Source organism: Pundamilia nyererei, unplaced genomic scaffold (assembly GCF_000239375.1).
Source record: "Pundamilia nyererei isolate P.nyererei 1_Seehausen unplaced genomic scaffold, PunNye1.0 scaffold00012, whole genome shotgun sequence".
Classification (NCBI taxonomy): Eukaryota; Metazoa; Chordata; class Actinopteri; order Cichliformes; family Cichlidae; genus Pundamilia; species Pundamilia nyererei.
This window is the reverse complement of record NW_005187413.1, coordinates 6,790,433-6,805,191: the sequence shown is the minus strand read 5'-3', so window position 1 is coordinate 6,805,191 and position 14,759 is coordinate 6,790,433. Positions and strand designations below refer to the sequence as shown.

General features: G+C 38.5%; 1 protein-coding gene across 1 annotated transcript; it reads left to right on the top strand.

Moving 5' to 3' along the window:
- The first annotated feature begins 533 nt into the window (after positions 1-533).
- Positions 534-13,227, top strand: LOC102203785 (inter-alpha-trypsin inhibitor heavy chain H3-like). Its single transcript, XM_013908572.1, has 16 exons — positions 534-605; positions 1,238-1,398; positions 1,526-1,630; positions 2,269-2,431; positions 2,528-2,638; positions 3,561-3,689; positions 3,812-3,928; positions 5,222-5,390; positions 5,487-5,597; positions 5,775-5,956; positions 6,066-6,245; positions 6,341-6,462; positions 7,482-7,714; positions 11,199-11,273; positions 11,629-11,679; positions 13,184-13,227. Exons 1-16 carry the CDS (start codon positions 534-536, stop codon positions 13,225-13,227), a joined length of 2,025 nt encoding a protein of 674 aa, XP_013764026.1.
- Positions 13,228-14,759: the final 1,532 nt, after the last annotated feature.

The following is a 14,759-nucleotide window of genomic DNA, read 5'->3' as shown; positions in this document are numbered from 1 at the left end:
CTATTATTACTCCTAAACACAAAGATATATTAACTATTTTGGTGTCTCTTTTGGAGTGACAGCACTGTTGACTATACCCTTGTCTCTCCTCTCACAATGACCTGCTTGCTTATGTCTGCTGAATCTGCCCTTCAGAGACCACTGACTGATTTTTATGTTGCACAACACTGATTTGTCTTATCGAAAATGTAATTTAATGCATTCTTTCAGTTTCACCAATAATTACAAAGTCAAATTGTCTTCATGTATCTTTATCAGAACACTGTGGCTTACCACAAATGAAAAGATTGTTGTGGTAACAAAGTCCTGGTAAAGTGCACCGATCTGTCAACATTAAAGCTCACAAAACTGCAGGAAAATCACTTTGTTGGAGGAGTGGTTTGTGTGTGGGGGTGTTTGTTATTGCTGGCAGAAGAGGACAGAAAGTAGAGTTTGCTCTTTAAATATTAAAAATATTTACACAGCAGTGCTGTCCTTGTTTGAGTTTAAAAGGCAGTTTCAGCTGCCTTGATTGCACTCTGGTAGGAGGCATAATGGAGAGAAGTGTGGTGCAAATCACTCTCTTTGGACTGCTGCTGTCTTTGGCCTCCACACTGCCAAACAAGGTAAGATAATAATACTTAAAAAGGGCCACAGAACCACTTCAAGAATCCAAAATCTAAAAAAATGTGTGTGTGTGCGTGTTTGCATTACGGATGTTGAAGAGGCAAAAATAAAAGGTTAAAGTCTTTAGCTAACTAATATACAGTAAGATCGCATAATGTCTTGTGAATTGAAGGAATTTTGATCAATCTCTGTTTGCATATTTACTTTATTCTTGCTCTGGGTCGAAGTCAAAAGGAAATTTGAGCAAACTTTAATAGTTAAAGCTTGCTATTGATAACGGTACTGGTAAGTTCTAAATTAAGGTTAAAAATGCCAAGTCCCATTAAGTAAATATTTATTGTCTATTCTTTTTTTAACTTAAATATTGTAATATTATTCTGACTTTGGAAACTTCTGTTTCCCAGTCGGTCTGGGAAATCAACTCTTTAGGGAATGTAATATTAAGAATGTGATAGTTAAAACTAGAGGAAAAATAAAAAGAATGGGGTGTTACTGCAGTTAAACCAATTAGATTTCACTGATGTCATCCACCAACACATTGTTTTTCATCTGTTTTTACATCTGACCTTTGGTCAACCAATAAGATCACCTAAGCCACTTTTTTAAAAATGTGCCTCCTGTGTTTGCTCAGGATGACTGGGACATCTACAGCTTTCACATAAACTCCACAGTGACCAGTCGTTATGCCACCACTGTCATCACAAGCCGTGTGGCCAATCGTATGAACGAGTCAAAGGAAATTGAATTCCATGTTCGGATTCCCAAGAATGCCTTCATCAGTAAATTTCGAATGTGTGTGAAGTTAAAATAATGTGTAACCATCCAGAGACATTTGCAAATAAAGAATTCTATACTGAAAAACATATTACAGGATACTCAATAGTGTGTATTTACACCAGGGCTTCTCTTGGTCCTCCAGGTTTATCGATGGCCAGGTTTATGATGGTGTTGTGAAAGCTAAGGAGCAAGCTCAGCAACAGTACTCTGAAGCTGTGTCCCGTGGTGAAAGTGCTGGACTTGTCAGGTATTTGAGTTCAGTCATAACTTGACATAAAAAAAACAATTCTCAGTCACGCAAAACAAGTTTTTTGGGGGGGATCCATGGGCCAAAGGGTGAAAGTCCAACAGGACCAACTGGGACAAAGCCAAAGCACACCACAAATCTCCTGGATACCCCCATCACAGGCAGGGTGTTTGAAACAAGGGTGTGGGAAGATGTCCCCTCTTCCCACTTTGGGGTGGCTGTAGCTCAGGTGGCAGAGCAGGTCAGCCACTAATCAGAAGGTCGGTGGTTCGATCCCAGGCTGCCTCCTGGCTGCATGCCACATCCTTGGGCAAGATACTAACCCCATGTTTGCCTACTGGTGGTGGTCAGAGGGCCCGGTGGCGCCAGTGTCTAGCAGCCTCGCCTCTGTCAGTGTGCCCCAGGGCAGCTGTGGCTACAATGTAGCTTGCCATCGCCAGTGTGTGAATGTGTGTGTGAATGGGTGAATGACTGAATGTAGTGTAAAGCGCTTTGGGGTCCTTAGGGACTAGAAAAGCGCTATACAAATGCAGGCCATTTACTTTGGGGGTTTTTTGTTCTGTTTTTTTAATGTTCTCATTTTAGCAATAACCTGCTGTGACATTCTATTTAAGGAAATGATTATTGTTTCTGTATAGTTCTGTAGGAAGGACTCTGGAGGAATTTAAGACCTCTGTAACTGTGGCTGCTCACAAAAAGGTCACTTTTGAACTCACATATGAGGAATTAATGAAACGAACACGTGGCAAGTACGAGCTGCAAATTCATGCTCGACCCATGCAGCCTGTCAGTGACTTCAAGGTGACTGTCTTATTGCTATCTGTTCGGTGATTGTTTAGGAGAACAATGCTGAGGTAAGCCATGACTAGATCTTATATTTACTGTACTTAATACCAGGTGGATGTGCACATTCAAGAGGAAGCTGGCTTCAGTTTCATCGATGTGAAAGGAGGCCTGAGCACGAAAGCCCTCGCTAATGCCATCACTAAAACACACACAGATAAAGAGGTACCGTATATTGGAAATCTCAGTTTTGTAAAGCATTAAGTGAACCTAAGTCCTGTCACAACAGACAATAAAATAGATACTATCAGGATAGGATGATAGGTTGTAGGATGCCTTTGAAAATCAGGAAGAGGAAGCGAGGGAAGGAAGAGGCAAGGATTAAATGGTGGAAGCTACACAGAAATGTACAAATACACAAGTTAACCATGTCATGTGTACATGGCAGTTGCATTTCTTATCACGTCAGTCCACATTCAATACGAAATAAGAAATTCAAATAAGAAATTAAATAAGAAATAAGTGTTTCACAATCTTGTTGATTTTTTTTTTATTTGTGTATACAACAACAAACCATATTAGCTGACAATGGTTTTCTCAAGTGTTCCTGAGCTCATGCAGGGATTGCTACTACAAAGTCTCGTCTATTTTAGATGTGGTGCCAACTGAATGGACAATGATAAAATATTGATTCAAACATTTGGTCCTTGAGTAAAAACATATGTCTCTATATTCTGAATCTTTTAATATATCATATTATAACTGTCTAGTTTCCTAGACAGTCTTTGAGAAAGTGGTGAGACCATCTTTACTGCTGAAATTCCCCGCTTCTCTTTTTATGCCCAGTCAGACCTAAATATTTTTTAGTATAATTAGACTTGTTAGAAAACTGAATTTTAAGCTGCTGACCTTTATTCTTTAATATGGAGTGTAAGTTGTCTGAAAGTTTTGTTTATATTAAGATCTTACACATTGTGCAGAATATTTTGAAATTGAGCTTGTACATTCTCACCTTTCAGATGAATGCAATCAAAGGTTTGGAAGGAAAGGACACAGTTTTTTTTTTTTTATCAAGTAAACAGAAATTTAAATCACTGACCTCTCTGTCTCTCATGAGTCTAAAGAATTAAATTCATTCTGTTTCCAGGCGTGGGTGTATTTCTATCCAACAGTTGACCAACAGAAGATGTGTGACAGCTGTAGTGATCAGGGTATGAATGGAGATCTAGTTATTATTTATGATGTCAACAGGGACAATGGACTAGGACACATCAAGGTAAAACCTGGTCAATTATCAATGTACACACAAAGAGAAAAAGAAATGCTGAATTAATATTATATTTTTCTGCTCCTTAAATTATCTTTTGACCAACGAACCTTCTTCTCACTGCTCCTTAGAAATCTGACAGATACTTTGTTCATCACTTTGCTCCATCTGATCTTCCTCGAGTGCCAAAAAATGTCGTCTTTGTTATTGATCAGAGTGGCTCAATGAGTGGCAGAAAAATACTCCAGGTAAATTCTTTGAAGGGCCTATATTTGCCCTCCTCCCTGATTTTTGCGTCTTTATCACACCAACGTGCTTTAGATTTATATGATTTTAGTATTAGATACTGACAACCCAAGTAAATACAAAATGCTGTTTTTAAATGATGATGAATTTATTTATTTTGGAAAAAACCTTTTCCAAAAGTATCGCCTGTTAGGTTACCTGTGTCGTTGACCCAGTGGTTTGTTTTTACTGTTTTGAGGTTGAGGTTTTTCAATCTTCTCTGAATCGTTTATTTCTTAGTTTAGTTTAGTATGCTTATGCTCCTGAGTTTACTTAGTGTTTCTGGTTTTGGATATCTGCCTGTGTGTGTTGTTTTCCCTGTACTTCCTGTTTTACTTTGATAGTCTCCTGTTGTTGTGTGTCATGTTCTGTTTTGCTTCTCTCCCGTCTTGTCTGCTTCATTAGTTGCCAGCTGTGTTTCTCAGGTGTTTCCTCTTTGTCCTTTTTCTCTCTTGTATTTAGTGTCTGTGTTTCCCTCTGTTCAGCGTCACATTCTCCCTCCTTTCTTGCCATGTGTTCGGCCTGCCTGCTTAGTTCACGTTTTTCCAGTTTGTTTTGTTATCTTGGATTCCAGTAATTAAATTCGATTTGATAAAGACGATCAAGTCTTTGAGATAACTTGCACTGAGTCTTTAACATTGCTGTGGACCATTCTTCTTTGCAGAATTCTTTCAGCCACACTTGAGGGTTTACAACGGTCAGTTTAAGGCCATGCCAAAGCATCTAAAGGGATTTAAGTCCTGACATGAATTGTTTATTTGTTTTACTCATATATTTCTGTTTTCAGTAATTCAGAGGTGGACTTCCTTGTGTGTTTTGGACCACTGTCGTGCGGCATAATTTTAGTATGCTTGAGCTTCAACGCACAAACAGATAATCTTTTACAGACTGATATATCTCAGTAACTTTGTTTCTCAGGTGTTCTCAAGATTCATTAGTTTAGGGCTTGATGTGTTGTTTGTTGATATTTGTTAGCAATTACTTTTACACATGGAAACAGGTACAGGTAATTTTTTAAAATTTAAATCATGATCATTTAAAAACTACATTTTGCATTTACTTGGGTCATCTATGTCTAATGTTAAAATTAAATTAATGATCTTTAACATGCAACTGTGACAAATATGGAAAAAATATGAAATCAGGAAAAGGGAAAGAACTTTTTATCAACACTTTTGTGGTGGTTTTTCACTCTATAATTCTAAAACATGCAATATGTTTAAATCACTTTAAAAATGTAACATGTTTTTGCCCAGACTAGGACTGCATTAATCCACATTTTGAATGATCTGGCAGAAGATGATCACTTTGGTCTGATCACTTTTGATGGCAACATTTTGCACTGGAAGCGAGAACTCGTTCAGGCCAACAGCAAAAACCTGGAAAGCGCCAAAAACTTTGCAAGCAATATACAAGCTAGAGGATGTGAGGAGTTGCAGTAAACATATATATTATGGAATATGAACACTTGACAGAAAAATGTCTGGCCTGAAACTTTGTTTGTTTGTTGTTGAATTTCAGCCACAGATATAAATGAAGCAGTGTTGCAAGGAGCACGTATGCTGAATGATCATAGCAGAGAAGGTTCAGCATCTATTCTGATACTTCTTACAGATGGAGACCCAACCTCAGGTTATAATAAAGCACACATTTACATAAATGTGCAAGAATACTTCAAGAAATAGGGGATTAGATTAAACACTGTATTTAATTTAGTTATATGTTTTAAGCTTTTTTATCAAGTTTTTTTTTAGCATTATTGAGACTGTTATTTCTGACTCTATCTGGGTATATCTTGCATCTTTTCAGGGGTGACAAACCTGGAGAATATTCAGTCAAATGTAAGACAAGCTATTGCAGGCAAATTCCCACTGTACTGTCTTGGTTTTGGTTTTGATGTTGATTTTAAGTTCCTTGAGAAAATGTCGCTGCAAAATAATGGTGTGGCACGGCGGATATATGAAGACTCTGATGCTGATTTACAGCTGAAGGTAATTTTCCTTATACAGTAAATACTCTTATGATGTGATTTAAAAATCGCAGAGGATTGAAAGAAAAAACAAGAATAGTTTGTATAATGTCCACATTGTATATCAACAGGGTTTCTATGAAGAGGTGGCCACACCTCTATTAACAGACGTGACAATGATCTATGTTGGTGGGACCAATCTAACCCAGACTAACTTCAGCCAGTATTATAATGGTTCTGAGATTGTGGTGGCCGGTGAGATCACAGATAACAATATTGAAACCTTCACTCCTCAAGTTGTGGCCATTTCGGTAAAAATAGATTTGCAGGACTCATCAGTTGTCATTTTCTTAAACTGTTTTCCCTGTATCTATACTGACATTACATTGCATTTGAATTGTTACAGAGTAATAGAAGAATAATATTCTCTAAATCAAATAAAACCGTGGAATCCACTGGAACAGTGTCTGATGACCGTATCCAGAGGGTTTGGGCGTACCTCACAGTTAAGCAGCTACTAGACAAAGAGTGAGTATGATATATGCCATCTTTCCTCATTTGACTGTTCCTAACAGTTTATTTAATGGTCAAATGTACAATAAAGTTGGGCTTTTAGAAAAGGCCAAAGTTATTTAATAATTTCCCTGAGGTAACATATTTACAGTAATTTCCTTATTTTGACCAGCTTTATACACGTTTCTAAGGAGCAAAGACCCCAGGTTTGATTCTGAGAGGAGTCACAAATCCCTTGGGGTATTTGGCATAAAAAGCTGCATAAAAAGCTGGCTTTTGACTGTAGTGAGACTTAGTTTCTCTTTGAATTAAACCATTTATTAACTAACTAATTAATTATTTTACTTTTTTCCTTCTTTTATTTGGGTTTTATTTATACCTCATCTAATTGTATTATTTAGTTCTAATGTCAGCACTTTTTGTCACCTGTGGTTGTTTTTAAAGTACTTTATAAATAAAGATGATGGTGATGATGATGATAAAAAGCTGCCCGATCATAAAATGTGGACCAGCTTGTGAATAAGGGAGTGGCTGAAAGTAGCTAATGGTAAAAGATTCTATCATGAAAACTACCATAAACACAGTTCAGTAAACAAGTCATGACTGAAATGATTCATTACAGAAACAAAACATATTTCAAATTGCATAGCTCTGTTTGAGGCTAACCTGTCTTGAAAATTTGTTTCATATTAGCAGGCAGCCGATGACCTAAAAACCTATATTTTACATTCTATTGAATGTATCAGTAAATTTTTCCGTTGATCTGGAAATGAGGACCAGCTTTAAAAAGAAGTGTGGCACATGAACTCACTGTTGTCACCATTTGTGTGATAATATTACACACAAATTATTGTTTTATCAATTTTTATGATTAGAATCACAAAATCTAATCTAATCTTTCCATTTTCTAAAAATTCCACCTATACAGCAGTACTTTAAAAACACTCAAGATGGGCCAAGGACATGCAGAAGTTATCAAGTGCACATTTAATTCTTTCTTAATGTTCATATTTATTTAATATTTTGTGGCACAGGCTTCAGTTATCGGGACCGGAGAAAGAGAAAGTAAAGAAGGAGGCTTTGGAGCTGTCACTGAAGTACAGTTTTGTGACTCCTCTCACATCTATGGTGGTCACAAAGCCTCCAGGAGAGAACACAGATGTGCTTCATAAACCAAAGGAAGGTGAAACACCACAGAGATGGCAGCCCCGTGTAGATCACTCCTTTTCAAGACAATATTTGGCTCCTAGTAGTCGCCGTTCATCTGGTGAGTATCACAAACACAAAAAGACTGAAATAAATGAAATGCCTCATAATCTCTACTTTTAGCCCTCAGACTAATGTCATTGTCAAGTTAAGGGGAAAAAAAACATATGCATCAAACTGCCATGCCCTGACTATCATCTTGTCTTTATTTTTATTTAGCACATACCTTAAACGCTTAAAGCTGTAAGCTAATGATAGTTATATAAGAGCAGATGCATGCTGGTGCAATAAGCTGTACGTTTTATGTCCAATGGATGTATGATCTGATTAGTCGACTAATCAAAAAAATAATTGGTGACTAGTCGATTATCAAAATAATCGTTTGTGGCAGCCCTAGTCCTCTCCAGGTTCCTCCCACAGTCCAAGGACATGCAGTTGGCAGGGTTGGATTAACTGATTAACTAGTAGTCGCCTGGGTGAGTAGACTAACGTCATTGTCAAGTTAAGGAAAAACCCAATGCGCATCAAACTGCCATCCACTGAGTATTGTAATACCTTTCTATCAGAGCTAGGATGAACTTTGAGCCACAGTAGCTCATCTGTTAAATCGAACCACACATGGCAGTCTTTGTTCCCCACATTTCTCAGTGATCCTAGGCCGCCCATGGCCCCATCGCTGGTTCACCACTGTTCCTTCCTTGGACCACTATTGATAGATACTAACCAGTGCAGACCGGGAACAGAGGCATCACTATGATTACAAAAATTAAGAAAAGAAACTAAAAGTTCTAAACTTCAAACATCAAAACTCACACATAATAACCACAACTGAGAATATTTACTGAAAGAGGGTTGAAAAAGGGTGAGAGACAGCCAATGTAGACAGTGCATCCGGGCCACACATACTGCAGCTGCTTTAATATGATGTAATTACTGCTTGAGGTTGTACTAACTTAATAACTATAAATACACTATATAAGTAAACCTATACTAACTAATAAACTAGGTACTGTTAGAAAACATGATATGGTGTGTGTTATGAAATGGCTGTGTGCAGGCAGGAAAGGACCCAAAGTGCAGACTCCGGAGACAAACGTAAACTACAAAACACAGCTTTAATGCTGAACTTAAAAGGATAACAAAACTGAGAATACAAAATAGGTTTACGCAAACAGAACACACAGCAAGATGAGGGTAGGTCACGACACAGACAAAGAGAAACACAGGGCTTAAATACACAGAGGTAGCAATCAGGGAATGGGAAACAGGAGGGAAACACAGCTGGGGCAAATCAGGCCTAACGAGACAAAGGCAGCAAAACCAGAGACATTAATATGAGACAAGGACTTTCAAAGTAAAACAGGAAACATAACACAGAGATGCAGACTTGACCCGGGGAGACAGCAACTATGGATAACAGACAGAAAACCAGAACACTAAAACTCTAACAAAACCCACACAGAAAACCTGAACTAAGAATAAACCTATAACCCATAATATAATGAAATAAACAAAATCAAAGAACCAAAAACACAAAACACTGGGTCGACGACCCAGGCACCCTAACAGTGTGATACAGCGGGTCCAGAGATTGTCGTTCAGAGCCATCTATATTGCACATCACACCACATTCAACGCAGATTACAACTCAGCCCCAAACCCCAATTCACTGTGTTTTAACACAGCAGGTGTGATTATGGATGCTGTGCAGGTGCGTCCAGCACCGCAGACCACGCCCCACAACACATGACTAACATAAGCTGCGTAACTCCGAAATGACAACACAGGCACGGCTTCTTCAAGACGGGCGCTTCGCTGCATTTATTGAACGCCGTGAAAACTACAAACATAAAACACAAAGGCTTTAAGCGCTTCAGTCTATCAAAAGTAACACTTGTGCTTTAACAACAAAAATTACCCCGTGGCCACCTGCCACTTTGGAGGTCCTAAAAGAATAGCTTTACAGTCTTGTGCATTCTAAATTAAAACATAAAATAATTAGAACACCATACATTACAAATTTTCACAATATTACAATACAGTTATGGCAAATGACAAATACCTTGTACAGCTGGTAGACTAACCCGGCCTTTGCAGATAGCTCGCTGGACTCCTTAGCGTGATTATTAAACGTGGGCTCACAGCCTATACTATCACGCCCAAACCTCGCGATAATAGCGGTGTAACAAAACTACAATATTGACCACAGAAACGTACAAGCAAGAATATTTTAACTGCTGGAACCATCTATTAAACTTCTTTATACATAAGCCATTTCTGTGACACTTACAAGCTGTGTCCCAAAATGTCAGCTGCATCCTTCGGGGGACCCGGCCTTCGCGGTCTACATGGGCCGGGTCCTTCGAAGACCGAGAAGGCCGGAAGTGCGAGGCTGTGAAATGGGACGGTCTAGCCTTCAGATTTGCATTGCCGCTGTTTCGGTGGAGATTAATAAACTCGTCCGTCTGCTCCTTGCTATCTAAAATATAACAGGACACTGGCGTAAATTCTCGACTGTCTCACACTTCTGTTTAATGAGTTTTCTGTTTGACGTTTATTCAGCTCTGTGAAAATTCCGGAGGAATTAATAAAGTTAATTATTAAGAAAGTTTTATTTAATCTAATAACTTTGATCTCAGCCAAACGGATTTACTCCGGAACAAATAAAACACAGAAAAAGGGTAAAAAATTACATTTTTAAGTTATCAGAGTGACTTATATATCATGTTTAACCTGAGTAGCAAAAGAGCGGGGGTCTGAAAACGATGAAGTCGGGAGTCCGCTGCTCTCGCCGGCTGGAGTGACCATTGAACCCCCCCGGCTTGCTATCGAGCGGGTGGGTAACAGATGTCTCTGAAAACGTCGGCACACTTTTGCAAATATGTGATGTCTTGATAAACCGAGCAGATATTTGATGTTTACACAGCTACTTTCTCGCCTGAAAATATGTTAAAAGTTTATTTTGTGACCCAGAAAGATTAATAAGACTAATTTTAAAACTCAGTAGCGGCCGCCATTGTTGGCAGCTGAAATTTGGCTGGGCCGTGCTATGAATTCTGGGATATGGTGGGCCACGAAGGACACACCCGACCCATCCTTCAAATTCGGGGAAATGAAGGATGCATTTGTCAGCCGCATTTGAAGGCGTCGACGAATTGGGACAGCCTTCGTTGCCTGGCTGTGACGTAATCGGCCTTCAAATGCGGCCTCCGAAGGATGCAGCCGATGTTTTGGGACACAGCTATAGATTGCTGTAAGTAAGCTCTATATAAATGGTTATCCAGTCTAGAGCACTAGGAATAATGGGTAGAACACAAACACTGACCTCAACATTGGAGAATCTCAACACCCACTCTAAAAAATGCACAACACAGAAGAACCACCTTGACAGGAAAAGACTTGGCTGTACATCTGGATCTATAGGTCAAAGGTCACTCTGTCGAGGATACCAATGTTCACATTTTGGAAGGAGAAGACAATAGATAATCTGAAAGAGGAATGAAAGCAGCCATTTATGTTCACTGTCAACAACTATCTTTGAACAGGAGGGGTTATTCACGACAATCCAGTATGGAGACCCCTTTCCAGGCAACTCAACCATCACTCACATCTTGCGTCAGGTGAGGTTAGATGCCACAATGGTTTCACCCCACACTCTAGTGATAATGACCCATGCCTTTTTCACACTTGTGTGATGAGTCACATGATACATAGTCCTCTTAAGCGACCTCGATAGGGTTTAACTATCTGGGACTATCCACCATTTGATTTTAGAACTGAAGACGTTACTCAGATGAAATGTCTTCAAGAAACTTAAAGAAGTCCAGTAACTTTTCCTTCCAGTCTCCTTAGATTATCATGATCTGGATGACTGCGAACCTACACAGACATAGATTGGCAACTGTACCGTACCCTAAAACATTTTTTAAAGAAAATAACAGATTCCTAAATGTTACTGTTTGTTTCTAATCACAGATGTGATGGGCAAACAATCCATTGGACGCTATGGAGGATACAGTTTATCAGGTACAGTGCTAAACAAATTTATTAGACCATCACCCAATGCAAGGTTTATGTAACGGCTGCTCTAAATTAACAGAATTGTAACTACCAAAACATTTTTTTAATGCCAAGGTAACATAATTAACTCACATTCCTGAACAGAAAAATAAGTTTAGTTCTTGAAAATTATGACTTCTCTGAGAAGTTCAGTTAATTCAGTCATTTTTTAAACTAGCTTTTAACAGATATCTCAAACTCTAGTCTCTATAAGTTCAATGTTCAAGAAACTGAACTACCTTCTAATTCAGTTGTTCTAATGATTAAAAAAAAAGAATAATAAAAGTAAGACAAAACCTGTGTGAATAATCTAACAATATACAGTGCTGTGAAGCAACTGTTGTTGAAATTTAACAATATATACATTAAATTGCATTGCAATGAATTGAATTAACACATTTTTACTAAAAAAAAAACATGTTTGAATCAACCCACATAGCAAAATTGGTATAGCCCGGATCTGGCCCACAAAATGTGCTTACACATGGCCCACATACCGCAAAGGATGACGGCCCTTTGGTGGCCCAGATCTGGTTTGCCAGATGTGGCCCAGACATAGGCCAGCACAAGGCCAGTTGCAGACACACTGGTGGTCCTGTGCTGGCCCATGTGTGGACAACCTCTGGCAAACCTGGTCTGGGCCACCAAAGGGCCGTCATTCTTTGCGGTATGTGGGCCATGTGTAAGTTGTGTGCAGCCATGGGCCAGTTGTAGACACACTGCACAGAACAGTTTCAGGTCTGGCCCCAGATGTCGGCCTAATGTGTACCTTAATCAAGCCATGTAATAATGTCCTGGAACATGCAAAACAGTGCAAAAGTAACATGACAAAACTCTGTTCAGAAAGTGAATGGACTGACTCTTATATAGCACTTTTCTAGTTTCCCAGATTACTCAAAATGCTCCATACAACAGGCCACATTCAGCCAATCACACACTTTCTCTAAACTGAGTGCTTCCTCACAAACCTGTCAAACCTGCACTTGAAACATTGGCTACAACATGGCATTTGGCTGCAACATGGCATTTGGGTCTTCTAACTAAAATAGGAAAATAGGAACATAAATAGTGCCATCATTGCCAGAGGTCGCCCACATTGGTTGACAAACACCCTACCATGACACTGGTCAGTCAGAAGTGCCAGCTTGATGCTGGATCCAGGGAAGACCTGTTTTCTATGAGCCTGGGCCACAGAACCCAAACCACAATCGATGCCATGCCATCACATAGACAGTGCCATCTCTGCCAGGCCTGGCCCATGTCTGGATGACATACGTCCTATCATGCCAGAGGTCGGTCAGCAGTGCCGGCTTGATACCAGATCCGGGCCAGACCTCCTTGCTGTGTGGGAACAAGAAAAAGGGACCTTGTGTATTATTTTGGGCCATTCGGCTAGTTAAGTATTATATATAAATCGAAATAAACATGTTTCTTAATTTCATGTTATCAATTTGTGTTTTTGTTGTTTCAGGAATCTCAAACACACGTACTCGTGCCGTACAAGGTATGATGTGACACATACTGCAGCTGCTTTAATATTATGTAATTGCTGCTTAAGGTTGTTAATGCGTAGTTTACTGGGTTTCCTAACGTCTATTCTTCTGATGAAGGATTCACAGCCGTAGAGGTTTTCATTAACATTTTAACTGGAAATTACTGACTTTTTTGCTTAAACTTTCATTTTTAAGATATTATATTACAGAGTGTAAATCGTAAAAATTCAAACGTAAAAGTATCGAATTTTCTGGATCGTTCCGCACGTCCCTACCCCTCAGTCAGTGAGTGAGATGGTAGACAGCGTCGAGGAGAAGAGTGTGAAAACACATAAATATGATTGACACACATAAATAAAGCAGCGACTGGCTGCACTTTAAAGAAGAAGCAGATGACTAACTAACTAAGAGGAGACACTGCAATGTCAACCTACACTGATGAAATACTGTTCGGCTACTGAGTTTGGTTCTGTTTCTGTTATGTGAAAAAATCTTTTTGCAGTGTTTTGTTTTTGTGTTAAATTAAAATGAAAATTTTCATGAAAATATTAAACAAAAGTAAGAATACCTGCTTTTGCAACAGAACAACAAAATTAGGCAATTATAAGGCTTCTCATAAAAACAATGAATGCAAAAGGGTTTATAAACACACAAAGCATCCATCTTTGCCAAGTAGGGCTAAAATATGAGGCTATAGATAATAATAAATTAAGACCCGTTTGGGAGCCGTGTCACAAGAGCCAGCTCTCTGAAAAGCTGAACTTCCCATCACTACAAACCTTACACTGAGTTTTGAGATTCAATATAATACGTGTTTTTATTTATTTAAAGCATGGGTTAGTTTCAGGGTGTGTTTATTAAATCAATATGCAACATAAGGATTTTAAATATTGCTGTATGTAATTCATGTTGTTTAAATGTATTCAACATCAATACATAAATCTGAATTGCACTGAATTGAATGAAAAACGTGTATGAATTGACAAGAAAAAGGGACCTTGTTTATTACTTTATTTTGGCAAGTAATAAATGAACATGTTTCTTAATTTCATGTTATCAATTTGTTTTTGTTATTTCAGGAATCTTAAAAGGAAAGAATATTGGCCGTCAAGGTATGATGTGACAAATATTGCAGCTTTTCTATTATGATGTAACTCCTGCTTAAGTTTGTACTAAATAAATTAACTATCTTAACTATGTAAATACAAAAAAATACAATATAATTAAACTTGTACTAACTATTAAACTAGTTACAGGCAGAAAACATGAGTAACATAGGCTGTTGTCAGTAAGCTCTATATAAATGGCAGTCCAGTATAGAGCACTAGAAATAATGGGGAAAACACAAGGAAGGATCTGGGAACAAATCGGCAGAATAAACACTAAAGACAGCAGTGCAGCACAACAATGAACAAACATTATCCCAGACACTGAGAGCAATCATTGTAAAATGGAAACACAAGGCTAGCACAGCTAAACTTAATCAGGGATAAGACAAGGGAAGTAAAGCTGAATACAAAGCATAATAGACAAAAGACTACAAAAATAAAATGG

Excerpts from the sequence above, each read along its gene's own strand:
- LOC102203785 (XM_013908572.1), top strand. The coding sequence starts at position 534 with ATGGAGAGAAGTGTGGTGCAAATCACTCTCTTTGGACTGCTGCTGTCT. Across the intron at positions 1,399-1,525 it reads TTCATCAGTAAATTTCGAAT|GTTTATCGATGGCCAGGTTT; the intron begins GTGTGTGAAGTT and ends TTGGTCCTCCAG. Across the intron at positions 6,463-7,481 it reads AAGCAGCTACTAGACAAAGA|GCTTCAGTTATCGGGACCGG; the intron begins GTGAGTATGATA and ends TTTGTGGCACAG.